The 21,559-nt window shown below is 40.6% G+C and overlaps 2 protein-coding genes across 2 annotated transcripts in view; one reads left to right on the top strand and one right to left on the bottom strand.

Moving 5' to 3' along the window:
• LOC102960386 (HLA class II histocompatibility antigen, DR alpha chain) overlaps window positions 1-21,559 on the bottom strand; it is an 85,704-nt gene that overhangs the window by 35,854 nt on the left and 28,291 nt on the right. The window lies entirely within an intron of this gene.
• Window positions 3,147-12,950, top strand: LOC102966781 (DLA class II histocompatibility antigen, DR-1 beta chain-like). The gene is made up of 7 exons (XM_042986094.1): window positions 3,147-3,261; window positions 8,111-8,373; window positions 8,727-8,733; window positions 11,002-11,283; window positions 12,035-12,145; window positions 12,597-12,620; window positions 12,922-12,950. Exons 1-7 carry the CDS (start codon window positions 3,162-3,164, stop codon window positions 12,933-12,935), a joined length of 801 nt encoding a protein of 266 aa, XP_042842028.1. The 5' UTR covers window positions 3,147-3,161; the 3' UTR covers window positions 12,936-12,950.

Genomic DNA, 21,559 nt, shown 5'->3' with positions numbered 1-21,559 from the left:
AATAATATTCCTACCAAAGGAGTCCCAGAAGATGAAGAGATAGAAAAAGGTGAAGAAGGTTTATGTGAGCAAGTTATAGCTTAAAACTTTCCTAACCTGGGGAAGTACACAGACATCAAAATCCCAGAAGCACAGAGAAGTTCCATTAAACTCAACAAAAGCCAACCATCAGTAAAGTATATCATGGTCAAATTCACAAAATACAGACAAGGAAGGAATCTTGAAGGCAGCATGGGAAGAAAGTCCCTATCCTACAAGGGAAGAAAGATCAGGTTCACAGCAGATCTGTCCACAGAGACTTGGAAGGCCAGAAGGGAGTGGCAGGATATATTCAACTTGCTGTATTGGAAAAATACACAACCAAGATTCTTTACCAGCAAGGCTGTTATTCAAAATAGAAGGAGAGATAAAGAGTTTCCCAGACAAACCAAAACTAAAGGGGTTCATGACCACTAAACCAGCTTTGCAACAAATTTTAAGGGCACTCTTTGGAGAAAAAGCAAAACAAAACAAAATGACCAAAAGCAACAAAGACTAGAAAGAACAACATCAAAGACACCTACTCTATAGGCAACATGATGGCACTTAATTAATATCTTTCAATAATCACTCTCAAACTAAATGGACTAAATGCTCCAATCAAAAGATATAGGATATTAGATAGGATAAAAAAAACCAAAAAAACAAGACCCAACGATATGCTGCCTATAAGAGACTCATTTTAGACCTAAAGACAACTGCAGATTGAAAGTGAGGGGATGGAGAACCATCTATCATGCTCATGGATGTCAAAAGAAAACCAGAGTAGCCATACTTATATCAGACAATTTATATTTTAAAACTCAGACTGTAACAAGAGATGAAGAAGGGCATTATATCATATTTAAGGGATCTATCCAAAAAGAAGATCTAATAATTATAAATATTTATGCCCCTAACTTGAGAACACCCAAATACTTAAATCAATGAATCATAAACATGAAACTCATTCATAAAAATACCATAATAGTAGGAACTTTAACACCCCATTTACCCAATGGACAGAAAATCTAAGCAGAAAATCAACAGTGAACCAATGGCTTTCAGTGACATACTAGGCTGCATGGGCTCAACAGATAGACTCAGAACATGTCATCCTAAGCGGCATATTTTCTCGAGTTCACGTGGAACAATCTCCAGAATGGATCACATACTGGTCACAAATCAGCCCTCAACAAGTACAAAAAGATTGAGACCACAACGCTATGCATATTTTCAGGCCACAAGGCTCTGAGAAATGAAATTAGCCACCAGAAAAAACTGGAAAGACCATGAATACTTGGAGATTAAAAAACATCTACTTCTGGAGGAACTAGAGTTACTACTACACGGTAACTAATCAGTTTATATAAAATGCTGTCACTCTTTGACAAGAGTAGTTGCATTGCTATACACAACCATGACAAGAATAGTTTCAACACAATGGACAGTATTCTATTCAGAAAGTGAATGTGAGGTGGTGTGTGATGTAATGGCTAGGCTTCTGGAGACTGGACTCACATATAACTTGGCTCCATAAGGAGTGCACCATTTACTGGCCGTGTGTCCTTGCCAATGTTGTTTAACATACACCCATCATTTTATTCTCTGCATCTGAAGGGATACAAAGGGTACTCAAATCACTGAGATGATGTGAGAGTTAAATATAAATATGCTGTATAAAAAGCCCTTGTATAATTCTGGGTACAAAATAAAATGTTCAAAATTTGCTCAGTAATCATTAGTTACATTTATTGCAACACGGTGAGTTCTCTGGCACTAGTCCATAAACATGGGCTGCTTATCAGACTGTGGAAGATTGTGAATTATTGCAGAAATTTAGATAGATAGTTGTCCTTTAAAATCCTATTGAATCTGAGATATTACACTTCTGTTAATACAATGCATAATAATTATATAAAAGTAGAAACATATGCTTAAAACTATATGGTTACGTCAAAGGATGTTATTCATAGTATTTCCATTGTGTTTTCTTTCCTGGATGTTCTGTAATGTATTCATTAGCACCAGCTTCTTATATGTCTCCTTAGCATAAAGCAAGAGAAGGTACATAAAAAAGGGACATAACCCCAATAAAATGAGGAGATCAGAGTGGGATCCAAAGCTATGGACTGAACACATTTTCACATAAAATATTCATTATTCTAAGGCAGAGCTTTTATGCTAAAGGCTGACTTTGAGTCCTTTATCAATGTCTCAGCCCCCTGCATACTTTGATTTGGACAGTTGGTGTTATCACTTTTTTAGCTTAAGTGCTATACAAAGGATTTTCCAAGACCCTTCATTCCACACAGATCATGTTCTCTAAGCCCCTTTCTCTGCATATTCCGGAGGTGCCTCAAATTCAATGACAGCATCAACAGACAAACTTGAAAAACCCTTTTACTCAGGGTAAGTTAATGACTAAATTCCAATGACTCTTAGTTTATCAGAGATCTCCCTACCTCTAAAGAGATACAGACAATACTCTCCAATTAATAGCTAGAATTCTGTCATATCATCAGTTACCAGGGGATGCTGCTCCTTGCTTGAGCAGTCCAGAGAATCATACCACTTTCCAGTATCCAAGTACCAGAAAGTCTGCAGTACCAGAAAGCCTTCATTTCAAGGTTAATTTCCCCAAATCTACACTATGTGATGGTGCAAAAAGGTCTGGATGTTTTGATTAACAATCATCTTCCCTCCACTCACTCAGCTTCTAAAACACTCACACAAACTATCGTCAAAACTATTCTGTCTTCACGGGAGAGGCATGAATACTCCTAAAGACTCAAACTTTTGTGCACATCACTGCTCAGCATAGAGCTGGCTTACAATAGGGTCCCAGTCAAATGTTTCACATATATTGGATCAAACCTTTTAAGTACTAAATTAAAATAATCCTTCCAATGAAGGAAGTCAGAGTTTCAGAAGAGGCTCTTGATTCTGAATCTCTGACCAGCAACTGATGATGTAGTTCATCTGTGATGCGGATTGGTTGTCAAAGCTAGATTACCCAATCCAGGAGCAGAGAAACAAATTCCTTGGTTGGTATTATTTAGGAGGGGGCTAAAGGAGGGTCTTAGTTCTCACTGACTGAGACTTGCCTGTTCCCCTGCCCCCTGTCCTCCCTGTTCTCCAGCATGGTGTGTCTGTGTTTCCTGGGAGGTTCCTGGTTGATAGCTCTGATGTTGATATTGATGGTGCTAAGCCCTCCCCTGGCTTGGGCCAGGGACACTTCATGTAAGTGCACTCCTGGGTGGTAAGCTATTATGGAGTGGGGGGAAAGAAAGAAATTAGTTTTGCCACTGTGTCCATGCCATGTGCCTTAGAAAATTGTGACATTTTCTTTAATGATGGCCCACCTTTGTCATATAGATCCCCAATTCTATCCAAAACAAAAGGGGGCTGAATGCTTGCCCTCTCTATAAGAGCTGTGTAAGGGGCCTCCACATATAGAGGCCATTTCTTCTCAACTCTTCCCCAGTCAAAACTCTCCAGGTTTGAGTTTCATTCCCTCAGGGTCTTGAGAAGATTCAGAAATAATGATTTCAAATTAATTCCCATCAAGCAGTTCCCTTTATAATGTTGAGTTATGCTAGAAATAAGAAAGTTTCTCAGAAAATTAGACAGAGAGTCAAAAGGAATTAGAAAGGTGTCTCCTAGAAGACTATGTGTTAGGTCTTCACAGGATTAGTTATGTTGGTGCCTCTCTGTAATATGCGAGGCTGTATCAAGAGTTCTCTCCCATTATCTCCTTTCCTTTCTCCTGCACCTCAAAGTGTACAAGGCCTTTATCCCTGGACTGAAGGTTCTCTGACCAAAGTTGGGGCTAGTTTTACCTCTATTTCTCACCCTGGAGGTACAGCAGAGATCCTTAGTACTTGAAATGACATTTTAGATGAGAAGCACGTATGGGATGTTCTTTGGAGTCTTAAAGAACTTAAGATATCTTCTGAGAACATAGCACAAGTTAATTTTTCATTATGAATCTATGTTGAACATTTCTATGGTGTCCGTTTCTCCTGCATCTTTCTGTTCTCTGGCCTGAGCCCACAGGAAGGGATTCAACTAGTATAGGATAAATTATATGCAATTATGGCTTTGTAAGCCAAAAATAGTCAACATCAGGAATTTCATATGGTTCCAACTATCTACCCTGAGCAGAGTACAGAGTGAGTGAAGGTGTTTACATTCATAGGACTGAAAGCCAAAATGCAAGTCAAGGGAATATATTGGCTGACTGAGGTGATGTCCCCAGATGGCATAGGTTTATTCCTCATGTTTTCTGTTTTTCCTTAATAGCCATGTTGGGTTGCCTCCACTTCCAGTTCCTATTCTTTCCCGAGCCATGTTGTCACCATTACTGTGAATCCCCCGTGTATGCAGAGACCTCAGCACTATCACAGATCTACGGGATGAGCTGAAACTTAATGAGATTTTTCTTTTTTCTTAAAATCACCCTTTCCTTACCTGTGATATTTTTTCCAACAGTAGAAGGAGAAGGAGGTAGTTTGTGTGAATTTCTCACAGGAAGTGGAGGAGATATAATGTATCATCAGAGTAAAAGAATGTTGGACCTGAGCCCCTTCTTGCTTTCCAGGATCCTCACAATGACTGATTCTCAGAGCCCTGTGTTCATCCATTGTATCACAGACATTTCTCTGAGCAGCTATGATGTACCAGGCTCTGTTCTGGGCTCAGTGAATTCTATTTGAATAGGCTAAAGATCATTACCATCATGGATTTTATGTAATGACAGAGGAGAAAGCCCGATAAACATTTAACAATAACAACAAAAATTGTGACAACAATAAGTACGCTGAAAAATAATACACCTGGTTGTGAAACAGACAGAATTGGATACGCCTGACTTCAGTTCAAGTGTGTAGGGAGCTCTCCCTGAGGAAGTGACATTGAGTTGAGATATGCCTGGTGACAGAAGCCAGCCAAATGAAGGATGTACAGGACAAGAGTTGTAGGGGGAGAAAATAGGATAAAGGTCAAGTGCGGGAAGATGTTTGCTGAGTGCAAGGGACAGAAGGAAGGCTGGAGAAGCTGGAGTGTAGGGAGCAAGTTGGGGAGTGCTCTCAGTCACCACTACCATGTTTCCATCACTCAGGGAATGCCCCGTGTGACCCCATCATCAGTGCTCAGTATTTTCGGATCAGCACCTTTGACTTATTTGTTTGTTTGATTGTTTACGATTATAGGTATACATTTAGGCAGAGAATATCTTTTAAAGTTATTATTTAACTTCCATTTGGTTAGCATACAGCGTAATGTTAGTTTCAGATGCACAGTGTAGTGATTCCACACTTCTATACGCTACCTGGTGCTCATCTCAAGTGTACATCTTATTCCTTGGACTTATTTAGATAAACTTTTACATACATTGAAGTGTCATATAATATTTTCTCATTCATCACATGACAGTTTTCATGTCTTCAACTGGTAGTTCATTTGCAAACTCGGATGTAGCCCAAAGTCTTGCTCGGCAGTTTTTCAGGTTGGTTTATTAAACATTAGCTTTGTCATAACACAAGCCATTAACTTATTTCAGAAGATGTGGATTCATAGGCCTCTGTAAACTGCATCAAGAACAGAGTTTAAAAGTTTTTATACTGGATCTTCATGGGATAAGGAAATTCCTTGTTCAAAGATTGCAACATAGATGTCATACTTGGTGGTGGGGCAGGGGGAGTATTAGAAGCCAAAGCTTTAATTTTTACAAGAATTTGAGGAGTACAGTATGTGGAACAATTATACAGGGACAATTAACTTCCAGGTTTCTCCCAATCCAGCTTGCCTCTCATGAACGAAGCCCATTGATACAAAGTGGTTTTGAACCAAATAAAACATGTATCTGGTTATCCGTATTATCTTTTTTGAAAACTAATGCACAAGTAAAATATTTGTCCCTTTCAGGCATCCTGGATTTTGGTGCTTTCTAGTGTCTGCCCACTTTCATTTGGGTAAGCTTGAATCATTAGCACACCCAAGAGCAATCATCTTTTGGTTGGAATTCATAATAACTTTTGATACTCTCTTGTTAGGCAGTATGAATTCTTTTTTTCAGAATCTTGTCTCAGTGAAGAGCCTCTTTTCCAGCAAAATAAATTTGTTCAGTATCAAGGTTTTTTATCAGATATAACATTGGCAAATTTTTCAATGTAATTCTCAGCTGACATAGAATTAACATTGGCTTTTTTACCACAGATTTTTCAAGTGGTGTAACAGTGGTTCTCATATGGGGACTTCAGGGAACATTTGGCAATGTCTGGAGCCATTTTTGGCAGTCACTTGGGGCTTTTTTCTGACATCTGCTAGGTAGAGGCTAATGATGCTAGTAAACAATCTACAATGTACAGAACAGGCTTCCCACAAAAAATATCTCGTGCAAAATGTCAAGAGTACTGATGTTGGAAACACTGGTTTATACTCTGCTGCTTCTAAAACCTCTAGACTTACCCTTTATACACACACTTACCTTCCAATTCAGGTCTTTGTGGTGTAGTTTAGCCTATTTTATTACAAAAAAATAATAATATCAACAGTTCATAGATTGAACACTTTCTCGCTGAGTCCACTCAGTCAATGCAAGCTCGAGATCTTCATCTTTTATTCTTTGCCTTATGCAAAGTTTTATAAGATTTCATGATTTCTTGATCATCAGCATCTCTGTTAACTTTCAACAGCTTGCCTTATGAGTCATCAATTGTGACTGTCACAAGTATTTTTCTGTAAAATGTATCAAACTTGTGCAGTAATGCTACATTCTGTTCTGTTGATAATGTCAAAAGCTCCTTTTATTTGTCTCATATTTAAAGGCACAGGTATTTTTAAACTATTTTTAAAATGTTCATGTCAATTCCACTTGAATAAAAAATTTTTCTTAGTTCAATTAAACAGAAAATAAAACATCAAAATATATACATACATGTATGTATATGTGTCATGTATGTATATGTGTGTATATATGTATGTATATGCATGTATGTACATATATTATGATGTGTGTGTGTTTATATATTGAAACTCCAGAAGCCCATGTGACTGACTGACCAATAAGAGGTCTGACATGTTTGACCCTTTATCTCATCAGGTTAGATTTGGCAAAAGAGTTTGGCATCAAAACTTGTAAAAAGACCTGGTTTCCTAGGTTTCTGGAGTTTGAAAATTCCAGGTAAGGACTTGAGGAACTGTGGTGCAGTCATGGTTTTAATGTCCTTAAAACTCTTCAGTAGTTTCCCATTACGTGTAGTATGAAGTCAAAATCCCAACATCACCTGTAAGGCTTTTACTGCCAGCTCCACGTGATTTCTCCAGTCTAACCTTTTGCCTTCCTTTGTCCCATTGTGCTTCAGTGAACTCCCTTTTTCCATTTCGTTGAGGAAGTTCATCAATTCTTTCAAGATTTTGCACATTGTATTACCTTTCCCTGAATTATCAAACACACACATGCCCACTAGTTCACATCTAGTTACTCTTTCCTGTCACATCCTAAACATCCCCCTTGAGACCACCTGTCTGGCGCCCTAAGGAAACAAGGATCGTCCAGTTATCCTCTGCTCTAGAACTGCAGGTTTGTCTTGTGACATTTCTCCCCCCAGGTAAATAAAGCCCTGCCTGGCTGGGTTTTGTCCATCACTTTCCATAAATTTTAACCCGAGAGTGGAGGGGATGTGGGGGTGTTTCCCTTCTCTGGGTTCGCAGGGGCCTGAGCCAGCTCAGCCCAGACCAAGTGTTGGGTGGGGGTGGGGGAGGGGGACGCAGGTGGGACGTGTGTCAGGCCAGGAAAGGGCTGTGGGAGGCGAGGAGGGAGGTGGGTGTCTGTGGAGAGGAGGTCTCCAAAAGGAGGCAGTGAGGAGCAAATCCTCAGGATGGGAGGTCCGCCTCTGAGTCCGGAACCCAGTGACCCTGAGAGGCTCCCAGAAGAGGGGTCACCTCCCCGCCTCCTTCCGCCCCCGCTGGCAGAGGAGAGAAGAGCCTTGGGTGCTGGTGGTTTGGGGGTGCGGGTGGAGCCCCGAGGGGTGGCGGCGTCAGTGTCCTCCAGGAGCCCACAGGTGACCGGGTCGCCCTGTCCCCACAGCACATTTCTTAACCATGTGGAAGTTCGAGTGTCATTTCACCAACGGGACGGAGCGGGTGCGATTCCTGGCCAGATATTTCTATAACCGGGAGGAGTTAGCTCGCTTTGACAACGAAGTTGGGGAGTACCGAGCGGTATCAGAGCTGGGGCGTCCAGGCGCCAAGTACTGGAAGGGGCAGAAGGACGTCCTGGAGCAGAAGCGGACAGCGGTGGACCGGTTCTGCAGACACAACTACGGTATTGGTGAGAGCTTCAGCGGCGAGGTGAGCGGGGCAGGGGGGCTGGGGCGGCCGGGGCTGCGCCTGTGCGACTGTGAGACAGAGACTGGGTCCCAGTGAGCCTACAGGGTGTTGAGCAAGAGCACATCACGGGGATCCCTGCGAGAGTGCGACGTCGGGGAGTGTGTGCTGTGTCTGTGGGGTGGGGACAGTGTGGTGAGTCCGTGTGTGGCTGTGGGGACCATGTTTTGTGACTGTGGGGAGGGCGTGGTTGTGTCCATGAGTGACTGTGGGGACAGTGTCGTGTTTCCTTGTGTGGCTGTGGGGACAGTGTGGTGAGTCCGTGTGTGGCTGTGGGGACAGTGTGGGAGGGGTGCCCTGTGATGTGAGGGGGACAGAGAATGAGTGTGTGGGAAGGGGGGGCAGTGCGTGTGGAGAGAGTGGGTGTGGGGGAGGCAACAGGAGGGGACATCGGGCATCCTTGGTGGCCCCTGAGGCAGAGGTGAGGGGGGCTGAGGAGCTCCAGCTGGAGGGCACACCGGGCAGGTGGTTGGAGACCTGGGGAGGGAAGTGGAGGGTGTCCTGGTTGGGGTGAAGGCTTAGGGGAGGGGAGGGGAGGGGAAAGTTAAGAGATTGGGGAGATGTGAGGAGGCCTGTCACCTTCTGTTCCTGACACTCACCCTTCTTTTTCTGAAGCCCCTGAAATACGTGTGCCTGTGTCTGTATGTGCTACCACTGCAGTGAGGAAAATGGCCAGACTAACCGTTGAAGATTTGGGGGGACTTCTGAGGTCCCTCTGATATTTCTATTTTTTTTAATGTTAATTTTTGAGAAGGAGATCCAGTAAGACAGAGTGGGAATGGGGGAAGAGCAGAGGGTGAGATAGAAAAAGTGCAAGCAGGGGAGGAGCAGAGAGAGAGAGGGAGGTACAGAATCCCAAGGAGGCTCCAGGTTCTGAGCTGTCGCCCAGAGCCTGCCCGGGGATTCGAACCCAGAAACTGCCAGATCATGACCTGAGCCAAGTGGGACCCTTAACTGACTGAGCCACCCAGGCTCCCCAAACCCTCCTGATATTTCTGGGGCTTCTTTTAGGTCTCAACTTCCCGCTCTTTGTTCTCTTAGAGTATGTATTCTTACATTCTTGAAATGATTGTGAAACCAGGTATCTTAATTATAATTTTGTTACTAAATGTATTGATGTTACTGTTTTTATAATGATGAAAGTATTTAAGGAGTTGCATATTATTTCTTTATATAGTTGTAACAATTCACCTCACATTCCCCTTTGTTAGATCTTTTTTTCCCAATATTGCAAATACTCGGTTGAAATTTTATATCTTTTTTATTTTTAATGTATATTTCTTTGCTTTTAAGGTCCTTGGATTTTTTTTTTTACATATCTATTGGCTAATTGTTGTTACTGATGTAAAAATTATCTACTATTATCTCGGGGATTCTGGTATTTTTCTCAGTGATTTTAGGTGTTTTCTATGCATAAGATTATTAATGCTTTGCTGATAGTCGATTCAGCATTTTCTCTAGTCTGTGGCTTATATTTTGACACTGTTTATTAGTTTTCATGCTAGGAATGTAAACATTTATATTTAATGAATATGCTACAAAATTGTTAGCAAAGGTTTGTCATCTACCTAAATCTACCATTTTATGGTATTGTAAAAATGTTTCCCCCATATTTTTCCTTTTTAAAAGCAGTATTTATTGAGGCTGGTAGTGTAAGGGATTGTCTCTGCACTAAGGATACCTGTTAAATAGTCTCAGTCTCTACCCTGAACTCAAATGTCAGCTTTCAAAGGGAGACAATTATAAAGGTATAACAATTCCAATAACAGTAATTTTTTTATACTGCACAGAAGGATGGATCATCTGAGTGCAATTATGAGAACTTTTTAATGTCAATGAGTTTTCTTGTTCCTTTCCCTCTCTTTCAGGACTCACGCTGTTCTTGCAATTAAACAAATAGGCTAGAGTATCACCTCTGTCTTTCCTGCTTCCGGGGGAGAACCATTTGTGTGGTGTTGTAAGGTGTGAGTGGAGCATTTCCAGGGTTTCATACTCTATTTCCCTATCTACCTCAAGCTGTTCTCCAGTTTACCCAGACTGCTTTAAATAATATTTTCTCTGTAATTTAACAGGGTAATAAGTACTTAACATATATTGAAGGCTAAACTCCAATCATCACTTTACATACTTTAGGTGCATTAATCTTCACAGAACTGTAAGAGGTAAGTATTACTGTCTCCTTCGATAGAGGAGAAAGCTGGGGTGCAGAGGAATGTAATATTCTTCTAGGATCAATCAGTAAGGAGCAGAGCCTATATTTGAGCTCAGTCAGCCTGCTCCAGAAATCATGCTTTTAATTGAGACACTATATCCCTTGCAAAATGTGTAAACAAAGAATTCCACAAGGAATAACTACTTCACACTATGAAAAACCCCACAAATTTCCTCAACATCTCTCAAACTTAATGGACCCATACTGTCAGGATTGAATTCAAGACTCATGAGACTGGCTGGTACTTGGCCACGTGGCCAGCTTTGAGGGAGGCCTGCACGAGATGCAGCCTGGGACCAGAGACCGGAGGCAGGAGGGCAGCCAGCCAGGGAGACTCACTCTGTCGTCCTCACTTAGTCCCGCTACCACTTGTCTTCTAGTTGAGCCGACAGTGACCGTGTTTCCCTCGAAGACGCAGCCCCTGCAGCACCACAACCTCCTGGTCTGCTCCGTGAATGGTTTCTATCCAGGCCACATTGAGGTCAAGTGGTTCTGGAACGGCCAGGAGGAGGAGACTGGGGTCGTGTCCACAGGCCTGATCCGTAATGGAGACTGGACCTTCCAGACCCTGGTGATGCTGGAAACAGTTCCTCAGAGTGGAGAGGTCTACACCTGCCACGTGGAGCATCCAAGTCGCATGAGCCCTATCACCGTGGAATGGAGTGAGAAGCTTTCTGATCTCATAAGTTCCTCACCCAGCAGGGAGGGGATTTTGCTTTCCCTGAGTGCCAGGGTTCTCTCTCCTTTCACCATATTTTCATTTGTTCCATGTTCTCTTCTCTTTAGCACAGGTCACTGGGATGAGCCAAGTGATATCCTGTGGTAGAATCCTCTGATAGGTTATAGATATTCTGTGATTGTGTCTCCAGATCCTACAACCCTTGGGGAGATAGTTATGCCTCGCTGGCCGAAATGAGGTTGTCCATGTTTTGAGACTTTCCATGGCTCACGGGTAATGGTTCTCCTGTGATGCTGGGCACTAGTCCCCTGCCTCGGGCTGAGTTTGTGCTTCTGGCACCATTGCTGTGTGTTGTTCGTTGTGATCCAGGAAGAAGCACATCCTCTATTGTATAGGGTCCTTCTGACAAGAGGGGAATCCAGTCTTGGCACTGCCTTTTATTAGCTCTGTCACCCTGCACAAGCACTTGAACTTCATGGAGTCTCAGGCTCCTCATCCATAGATGTTGAAGTAGTGGATTTGTCAAAGCTGTGATGTTTAAAAAGTTCAATACCTAAACCTTGTATCTACGCAATGGGATTTTAAAAAAAAAATATTTTTCCCCTAGAAATTGCCACTTATTCTCCTTCTTCCAGGGCAGGCTACATTCCTCATTCTCGAAGTTCTCAATCCTGGAGTGTCTGTCAGAGAAGTTGGATTTGGGGTAAAATCACTAAAACTGCTTCTTCTCTCAGGGGCTCAGTCTGAATCTGCACAGAGCAAGATGCTGAGTGGAATCGGGGGCTTTGTTCTGGGTCTGCTCTTCCTGGTGGTGGGGCTGTTCATCTACTTCCGGAATTCGAAAGGTAAGGCACCTGTTGGTAGCTGGGCCTCCCTATAGACCTTGTGGGAGAGAAATACAGCTTTGATCACATAAACTCTCTGTAGACCAGTGGCCTTGTAAAGGCTTTCCTTCTCCCTTTGCCCTCAGGTTTCCTAGAAATCCAGACAGCAAGGGTCCATTGTTACTGTGTTTCAGCATAAGAGATTATGGGTTGTAGAGACAAGAAAGAGGTTAACAAGACAGATATCTTGGGTTGGGGTCCTGGGCCAAATCAGGAAGAGCTATGAAAGCTAATGAAGCCACAGTAGACTGGTGTGATAGAAACTTCCCGGGTCACATCTCTCCCTTTCTGATCCCACTGGCATCATGCGATGCGAGTTGTGGTGGTAGGTGGGTCTGGGGTTGGGACCTTGTATGTGGGGACAGATTTACCTGTGTCTCTGTTAATGTATGTTTTCCCTTTTCTTTCCCAGGACACTCTGGACTTCAGCCAACAGGTAATGCTCTTTGACCCTCTTTAGGGATAGAGTTGATTATCCTGGAACAGATGGTGGAGATGAATAGACAGAAACAATGTCAAAGACTTTGGATCTGACTTCTGCTCAGGCAGTTAACTGAAGCTTCTTCTCTCCACTTACTAAAAGGCCTGCACTGCAAATAGCTTTAGATCAAGGATACTTAAGAAAGAATATGTTCTTCTTCTTACTGTAGTGCTCTAACATGAGGCTCTGAGAGAGGGGAGAAGAAGCTACTTGTGGAGGCTGGTCTGGGAACAATACTCTGCTCTGTCTTCTGCAGGACTCATGAGCTGAGGTGGAGATGCTGACACTACAGGAAGAACCTTCTTTTCAAGCCTCTTTGGAGAGTAAAAAGGTTACCGGCTTGGCTAGGGGAAGAATCTGGCTGTTTTAAAAGTTAGTTCAGTGGCCCTGTAGAAAGCATCTCTTTAACCAGGAAAGGGCCCATATTTCTTCCACAAACACGGTGCTTTCTCAGGATCTTGTTTTCCTTGGCTTCAGTGACCCCACGGAACCCATGCTTCCTGACAGCTCCCTCCATCCTGTCCTTGACCTGGAAACCCCAGTACTGACTGCAGTACCTTACCTTCATTCTCTCCTGGCCCCCTGTATGCAGTCCTTATAGTCTCCCCTGCATTGGAATTCACCTTCTGCTCACATGTCTTTAGAAGCTTTTCTCAAATAAACATGGAGTGAAAATCATCCCTTTCATATAGTTTCAAGGAAAAGAAGTAGGAAAAAAAAGGGAGAAAGGGAGGATTGCAACAAATTAAAATATTGCTTATTATTTATATTCCAGAATTTGGGTCAAATGTGGATCTGGAAGTTATCTTTGTATCATTTAATACCTTTATCATTTTAATACCAAATACTAATCATTTTAATACCAAATATCATTACCTTTAATATTTGGTCTTTATGCATTCTGTATTAGACATGTTTTCTGGAGTTAGGTGGAAGCCCTTAATGGCCCATATGATGCTGGTGTCCTACACCTGTGTGTTCTCAAAGACAAACACATAAGTCCCTTTGCACAAGACAGGGGACAAAAAATATCAGAGAGGCACTAACTTATAATGATATGATGCCCACTTGCAATCACTTTGTTTTTTTTCTTTTTCCTGATCTTTTATTTTACTTTTCATATTTTTATTTCATTTTACTTTTTATGTAGGCTCCATGCCCAACATGGGGCTCAAACTCATCACCCTGAGATCAGGAGTCGAATGCTCCACTGACTGAGACAGCCAGGTGCCCCTTTCCTTGATTTTTCATATTAAAGTCTCTAAACCTGTGGAAACCCCTTTCATTAGCCTGACGGTGGTCTGTATCTACACTTCCATCACTTTCTGTGTCTCAGATAAACATCAGTGGCATGCTGACACTTTGGCTTAGGGCACATCCTTCCCCATCCTTCTCCTTAGACCATCAGGACAAAGCCACAACTCTAGTGGAAAAGAAGTATGTCTGAGGCCTTCCAGATTGTAAGCAGATGTACTGTCTGTACGGGAACATCCTGTATGGATCTTATCTTATGGTGGGAAATAAAGGGGGAAATTATGAGCGCTCTGATGTGCATACAAACAATGAAATACTATGTAGCTAGAAGAAAAAATAACACTCTGCTTACAATAATCTCTAATTATGTACAAGTACAGGAGAGTTTGTACAACATGCAACATTTTGTTTAATAGGATGGAGGAAGAGAATAGGAATATATAGCTATATCAATTCATTTTATCTGTATCCATCTATCATAATCTCTTTCTCCATCATCTATTAAATCCATTTACGTTTCTATATAATGACAATGGAAGGGCTTATAAAAAATGGTTGCCTCTTCCCACAGAAGAGGGCCAGAAAGGATTGGCACGAGATCTTGAATGTGTTAAACAGAAAAAAAATATGCAGCCAAGAATCCTTTATCCAGCAAGTCTGTCATTTAGAATAGAAGGAGAGATAAAGGTCTTCCCAAACAAACAAAAACTGAAGGAATTCGTCACCACTAAACCAGCCCTACAAGAGATCCTAAGGGGGATCCTGTGAGACAAAGTACCAGAGACATCGCTACAAGCATAAATCATACAGACATCACAATGACTCTAAACCCGTATCTTTCTATAATAAAACTGAAAGTAAATGGATTAAATGCGCCAACCAAAAGACATAGGGTATCAGAATGGATAAAAAAACAAGACCCATCTATTTACTGTCTACAAGAGACTCATTTTAGACCTGAGGACACCTTTAGATTGAGAGTGAGGGGATAGAGAACTATTTATCATGCTACTGGAAGCCAAGAGAAAGCTGGAGTAGCCATACTTCTATGAGACAAACTAGACTTTAAATTAAAGGCTGTAATAAGAGATGAAGAAGGGCATTATATAATAATTACAGGGTCTATCCATCAGGAAGAGCTAACAATTATAAATGTCTATGCACCAAATACCGGAGCCCCCAAATATCTAAAACAATTACTCATAAACATAAGCAACCTTATTGATAAGAATGTGGTAATTGCAGGGGACTTTAACACTCCACTTACAGAAATGGATAGATCATCTAGACACATGGTCAATAAAGAAACAAGGGCCCTGAATGATACATGGGATCAGATGGACTTGACAGATATATTTAGAACTCTGCATCCCAAAGCAACAGAATACACTTTCTTCTCGAGTGCACATGGAACATTTTCCAAGATAGATTATATACTGGGTCACAAAACAGCCCTTCATAAGTATACAAGAATTGAAATTATACCATGCATACTTTCAGACCACAATGCTATGAAGCTTGAAATCAACCACAGGAAAAAGTCTGGAAAGCCTCCAAAAGCATGGAGGTTAAAGAACACCCTACTAACGAATGAGTGGGTCAACCAGGCAATTAGAGAAGAAATTAAAAAATATATGGAAACAAACGAAAATGAAAATACAACAATCCAGACGCTTTGGGACACAGCGAAGGCAGTCCTGAGAGGAAAATACATTGCAATCCAGGCCTATCTCAAGAAACAAGAAAAATCCCAAATACAAAATCTAACAGCACACATAAAGGAAATAGAAGCAGAACAGCAAAGGCAGCCTAAACCCAGAAGAAGAAGAGAAATAATAAAGATCAGAGCAGAAATAAACAATATAGAATCTTAAAAAACTGTAGAGCAGATCAACAAAACCAAGAGTTGGTTTTTTGAAAAAATAAACAAAACTGACAAACCTCTAGCCAGGCTTCTCAAAAAGAAAAAGAAGATGACCCAAACAGATAAAATCATGAATGAAAATGGAATGATTACAACCAATCCCTCAGAGATACAAACAATTATCAGGGAATACTATGAAAAATTATATGCCAACAAATTGGACAACCTGGAAGAAATAGACAAATTCCTAAACACCCACATTCTTCCAAAACTCAATCAGGAGGAAAGAGAAAGCTTGAACAGACCCATAACCAGTGAAGAAATTGAATCGGTTATCAAAAATCTCCCAACAAATAGGAGTCCAGGACCAGATGGCTTCCCAGGGGAGTTCTACCAGACGTTTAAAGCAGAGATAATACCTATCCTTCTCAAGCTATTCCAAGAAATAGAAAGGGAAGGAAAACTTCCAGACTCATTCTATGAAGCCAGTGTTACTTTGATTCCTAAACCAGACAGAGACCCAGAAAAAAAAAAGAGAACTATAGGCCAATATCCCTGATGAATATGGATGCAAAAATTCTCAATAAGATACTAGCAAATCGAATTCAACGGCATATAAAAAGAATTATTCACCATGATCAAGTGGGATTCATTCCTGGGATGCAGGGCTGGTTCAACATTCGCAAATCAATCAACGTGATACATCACATTAACAAAAAAAAAGAGAAGAACCATATGATCCTGTCAATCGATGCAGAAAAGGCCTTTGACAAAATCCAGCACCGTTTCTTAATAAAAACCCTTGAGAAAGTCGGGATAGAAGGAACATACTTAAAGATCATAAAAACCATTTATGAAAAGCCCACAGCTAACATCATCCTCAACGGGGAAAAACTGAGAGCTTTTTCCCTGAGATCATGAACACGACAGGGATGCCCACTCTCACCGCTGTTGTTTAACATCGTTTTGGAAGTTCTAGCATCAGCAATCAGACAACAAAAGGAAATCAAAGGCATCCAAATTGGCAAAGATGAAGTCAAGCTTTCGCTTTTTGCAGATGACATGATATTATACATGGAATATCCGATAGACTCCACCAAAAGTCTGCTAGAACTGATACATGAATTCAGCAAAGTTGCAGGATACAAAATCAATGTACAGAAATCAGTTGCATTCTTATACACTAACAATGAAGCAACAGAAAGACAAATAAAGAAACTGATCCCATTCACAATTGCACCAAGAAGCATAAAATACCTAGGAATAAATCTAACCAAAGATGTAAAAGATCTGTATGCTGAAAACTATAGAAAGCTTATGAAGGTAATTGAAGAAGATTTAAAGAAATGGAAAGACATTCCCTGCTCATGGATTGGAAGAATAAATATTGTCAAAATGTCGATACTACCCAAAGCTATCTACACATTCAATGCAATCCCAATCAAAATTGCACCAGCATTCTTCTCGAAACTAGAACAAGCAATCCTAAAATTCATATGGAACCACAAAAGGCCCCGAATAGCCAAAGTAATTTTGAAGAAGAAGACCAAAGCAGGAGGCATCACAATCCCAGACTTTAGCCTCTACTACAAAGCTGTCATCATCAAGACAGCATGGTATTGGCACAAAAACAGACACATAGACCAATGGAATAGAATAGAAACCCCAGAACTAGACCCACAAACGTAGGGCCAACTCATCTTTGACAAGCAGAAAAGAACATCCAATGGAAAAAAGACAGTCTCTTTAACAAATGGTGCTGGGAGAACTGGACAGCAACATGCAGAAGATTGAAACTAGACCACTTTCTCACACCATTCACAAAAATAAACTCAAAATGGATAAAGGACCTGAATGTGAGACAGGAAACCATCAAAACCTTAGAGGAGAAAGCAGGAAAAGACCTCTCTGACCTCAGCTGTAGCAATCTCTTACTCAACACATCCCCAAAGGCAAGGGAATTAAAAGCAAAAGTGAATTACTGGGACCTTATGAAGATAAAAAGCTTCTGCACAGCAAAGGAAACAACCAACAAAACTAAAAGGCAACCAACAGAATGGGAAAAGATATTTGCAAATGACATATCGGACAAAGGGCTAGTATCCAAAATCTATAAAGAGCTCACCAAACTCCACACCCGAAAACAAATAACCCAGTGAAGAAATGGGCAGAAAACATGAATAGACACTTCTCTAAAGAAGACATCCGGATGGCCAACAGGCACATGAAGAGATGTTCAACGTCGCTCCTCATCAGGGAAATACAAATCAAAACCACACTCAGATATCACCTCACGCCAGTCAGAGTGGCCAAAATGAACAAATCAGGAGACTATACATGCTGGAGAGGATGTGGAGAAACAGGAACCCTCTTGCACTGTTGCTGGGAATGCAAATTGGTGCAGCCACTCTGGAAAACAGTGTGGAGGTTCCTCAGAAAATTAAAAATAGACTTACCCTATGACCCAGCAATAGCACTGCTAGGAATTTACCCAAGGGATACAGGAGTACTGATGCATAGGGGCGCTTGTACCCCAATGTTTATAGCAGCACTCTCAACAATAGCCAAATTACGGAAAGAGCCTAAATGTCCATCAACTGATGAATGGATAAAGAAATTGTGGTTTATATACACAATGGAGTACTACATGGCAATGAGAAAGAATGAAATATGGCCCTTTGTAGCAACGTGGGTGGAACTGGAGACTGTTATGCTAAGTGAAATAAGCCATACAGAGAAAGACAGATACCATATGGTTTCACTCTTATGTGGATCCTGAGAAACTTAACAGAAACCCATGGGGGAGGGGGAGGAAAAAAAAAAAGAGGTTAGAGTGGGAGAAAGCCAAAGCATAAGAGACTCTTAAAAACTGAGAACAAACTGAGGGTTGATGGAGGTGGGAGGGAGGGGAGGGTGGGTGATGGGTATTGAGGAGGGCACCTTTTGGGATGAGCACTGGGTGTTGTATGGAAACCAATTTGACAATAAATTTCATATATTGAAAAAAAAATAAAATAAAATAAATAAAAAAAATGGTTGCCTCTTGAGCAAAATGAGTGAATAGGTTGAAGGGAATTGAAATGAAAGATGAACTTTTCTGAAAGTGTCTTATTTGATAGCTTTATAATTGAAAAATTTATTTTAGAGAGAGCCATGAGTGGGGACAAGGGGATCAGAGAGAGAGAGAGACAGACAGACAAAGAGAATCTTAAGCAGTCTCATGTGAAGCCCGATGCAGGGTTCGAACTCATGAACCATGAGATCATGACCTGGGTAGAAATCGAGAGACGGAGTCTTAACCGACTGAGCCACCCAGGCACCCCTCTTATTTAATAGTGAGTAATTGGCAACATTTTATGTAATAAAAACTTTAAACAATATATAAAAACTGAAACCAAATGAAATGATGAAAGAAATCTGACAGAAAGTTTATGATGGGAACAAACTAGACAAGGAAACCAAATATTTTTGTCTCTTGTATAAAACAAAGTGGAATCATAATTATAAATCAGTATAAATTCCATAGACTTCAACAATATAAAAGAGTTGGAAAGGTTTCAGAGAAATGCAACCAAATTGTTTAAGAAGATGATGAGTTCTGCTATCCTGTTCTGTCTGAAGAGTCAGTGTCAAATGTAAATTAAATCTAAAGAGCAGACAACAGATTCAGAAGTTTATTTCAAGATAATAGACATTTGGACACAATCTCTCCAGTATCAGAGACAACTATAAATTTCAAGCCAACTCAAAGTTTATGTATATTTCAGTCATATTATGCACTATTTGTGTGAAACAGGTTATCATCCCCTGGGAATTTAATAAGCTAACAGTAATGTATGCAATATTTACATGGTTGGGATAAGTTCTGTTTGATCCCAGGGTTGCAACTTTACTTTCATTTTGTTCCCTAAGATGAAGAAGTGAATTGTCTCATTTTATCTGAGACCTATGGTGTGACATTATAACGTAGAATTAAAATGTATGACAGGAGTATTTCAGTGGAGATGCTTTGTGTTGCTAGTGGAAAAACCCAATCTAATTGACTTTATTTTTCTTTAACTACTTGTCTCACAGAGCAGATAGACCCAAGGTACCTCATCTCTAGACTGGTTAATTCATCAGGCCAGTGGTGTCACCAATGATGCTGGGACTTTGTATCTCATCTCCTTATCATACACCACTTGTCAGTGTTCCTGAAATGGTAGTAGGATGCCTGCAGCAGCTTTATGCTTCATTGTATCTCATAATTTCCAAAGGCAGGAAAAGGGAACTGTTCTTATATCCTTTTGTAAGGGTGACCTATACCTTTTTCAGGTGTCCCCAGTAGACCTACTTCCCACACATTGAGAAGACCATGGGTTTACAGTGATAGGCTCAGACAAATCATGCTTCATCCTTTTTGGGGATGGGCTTACCTCCCCTGATGCTTTGAAAAGATGGGAGCAAATAATTTTCTTTGGAAAAAAAGAAATATTAGATGGGATAGATGAGAATAATTTCAGGCAGGGAAACTATAGTATCTGGTACTATCAGAGTGTTACTATTTTTCTAAAAAAAGATTTTTTAATGTTTATTTATTTTTGAGAGAAAGAGACAGAGCGTAAGCAGGAGAGGGTCGGAGAGAGAGGGAGACACAGAATTGGAAGCAGGTTCCAGGCTCTGAACTGTCACAACAGAGCCCCCGAAGAGGGGCTCAAACTCAGGAGTGGTGAGATCATGACCTGAGCTGAAGTCAGATGCTTAACCAACTGAGCCTCCCAGGCACCCTTAGAGTGTTAGTATTTTAAAGTATCTCCTCATAAAGGATGATACATTGCTGAGGGGAAGCATCAGTTTGTGATTTTTTTAAGAGGGAGTATTAAATGGCAGCTATAAACCCAATTACAATTAAAAACAGCAACTATGGAAGAGGATTATTTGTTTGTTCTTAGAAGTTAACATGCAAAAACTTAATTTTATAAGAAAAAATTTATTTTCCAGACAATTTACAAAGACAATTAATAAGGAGTTTTAAGATTGTTAGGATGTTAAAACCTGTTATACATCAATTTTGATAAGCAGTCTTACTGGGATTGATTCATTATTGGTTGGATAAACCAGTACAGCAGAGTCAGAATTAGCTTTTGGATAGTTGTGGTTTAGTTTAAAATAAAACATTTCAAAAATACACAAAGAGGAATGAACAAGAGTCTCTTCAATAAATGAGGTTGGGAAAACTGGACAGCCACATGTAAATAAATGAAAATGGATCATTATCTTATACCACACACAAAAATTAACTCAAAATGGATTAAGAACTTGAATGGAGGACCTGAAAGCATACAGCTCTTGCTAGAAAACATAGGCAGTGAATTCCTTGCCATCTATCCTGGCAATTATTTTTTTGGATTGGATACCAAAGGCAAAGACCACAAAAGCAAAAATGAAAAGTGAAACTACATGAAACTGAAATGCTTTTGCACAGCAAAGGAGACCATCAACAGAATGAAAAGCAACCTATGAAATGGGAAAAAATATTTGCAAATCACATATCTGATAAGAAATTAATATCCAAAATATGTAAAGAACACATAAAACTTAATAGCAAAAACAAACAAAGAAACAAACAAACAAAAAACCGCGATCAATTAAGAATCTGGCAGAGAATCTTAATAGACATTTTCCCAAAGAAGGCATACTGATGGCCCACATGCACATGTAAAGATGTTCAACTTCATCAATCACCAGGAAAAAGTAAATCAAATCACAATGAGATATCACTTCACACTTGTTAGAA

This window comes from Panthera tigris, chromosome B2, assembly GCF_018350195.1.
Source record: "Panthera tigris isolate Pti1 chromosome B2, P.tigris_Pti1_mat1.1, whole genome shotgun sequence".
Taxonomy (NCBI): Eukaryota; Metazoa; Chordata; class Mammalia; order Carnivora; family Felidae; genus Panthera; species Panthera tigris.
Note: the sequence above shows the minus strand (reverse complement) of the source record. Positions and strands in the feature narration are given on the sequence as shown.

Excerpts from the sequence above, each read along its gene's own strand:
- LOC102966781 (XM_042986094.1), top strand. The coding sequence starts at position 3,162 with ATGGTGTGTCTGTGTTTCCTGGGAGGTTCCTGGTTGATAGCTCTGATG. Across the intron at positions 3,262-8,110 it reads TTGGGCCAGGGACACTTCAT|CACATTTCTTAACCATGTGG; the intron begins GTAAGTGCACTC and ends CTGTCCCCACAG. Across the intron at positions 11,284-12,034 it reads CCCTATCACCGTGGAATGGA|GGGCTCAGTCTGAATCTGCA; the intron begins GTGAGAAGCTTT and ends TTCTTCTCTCAG.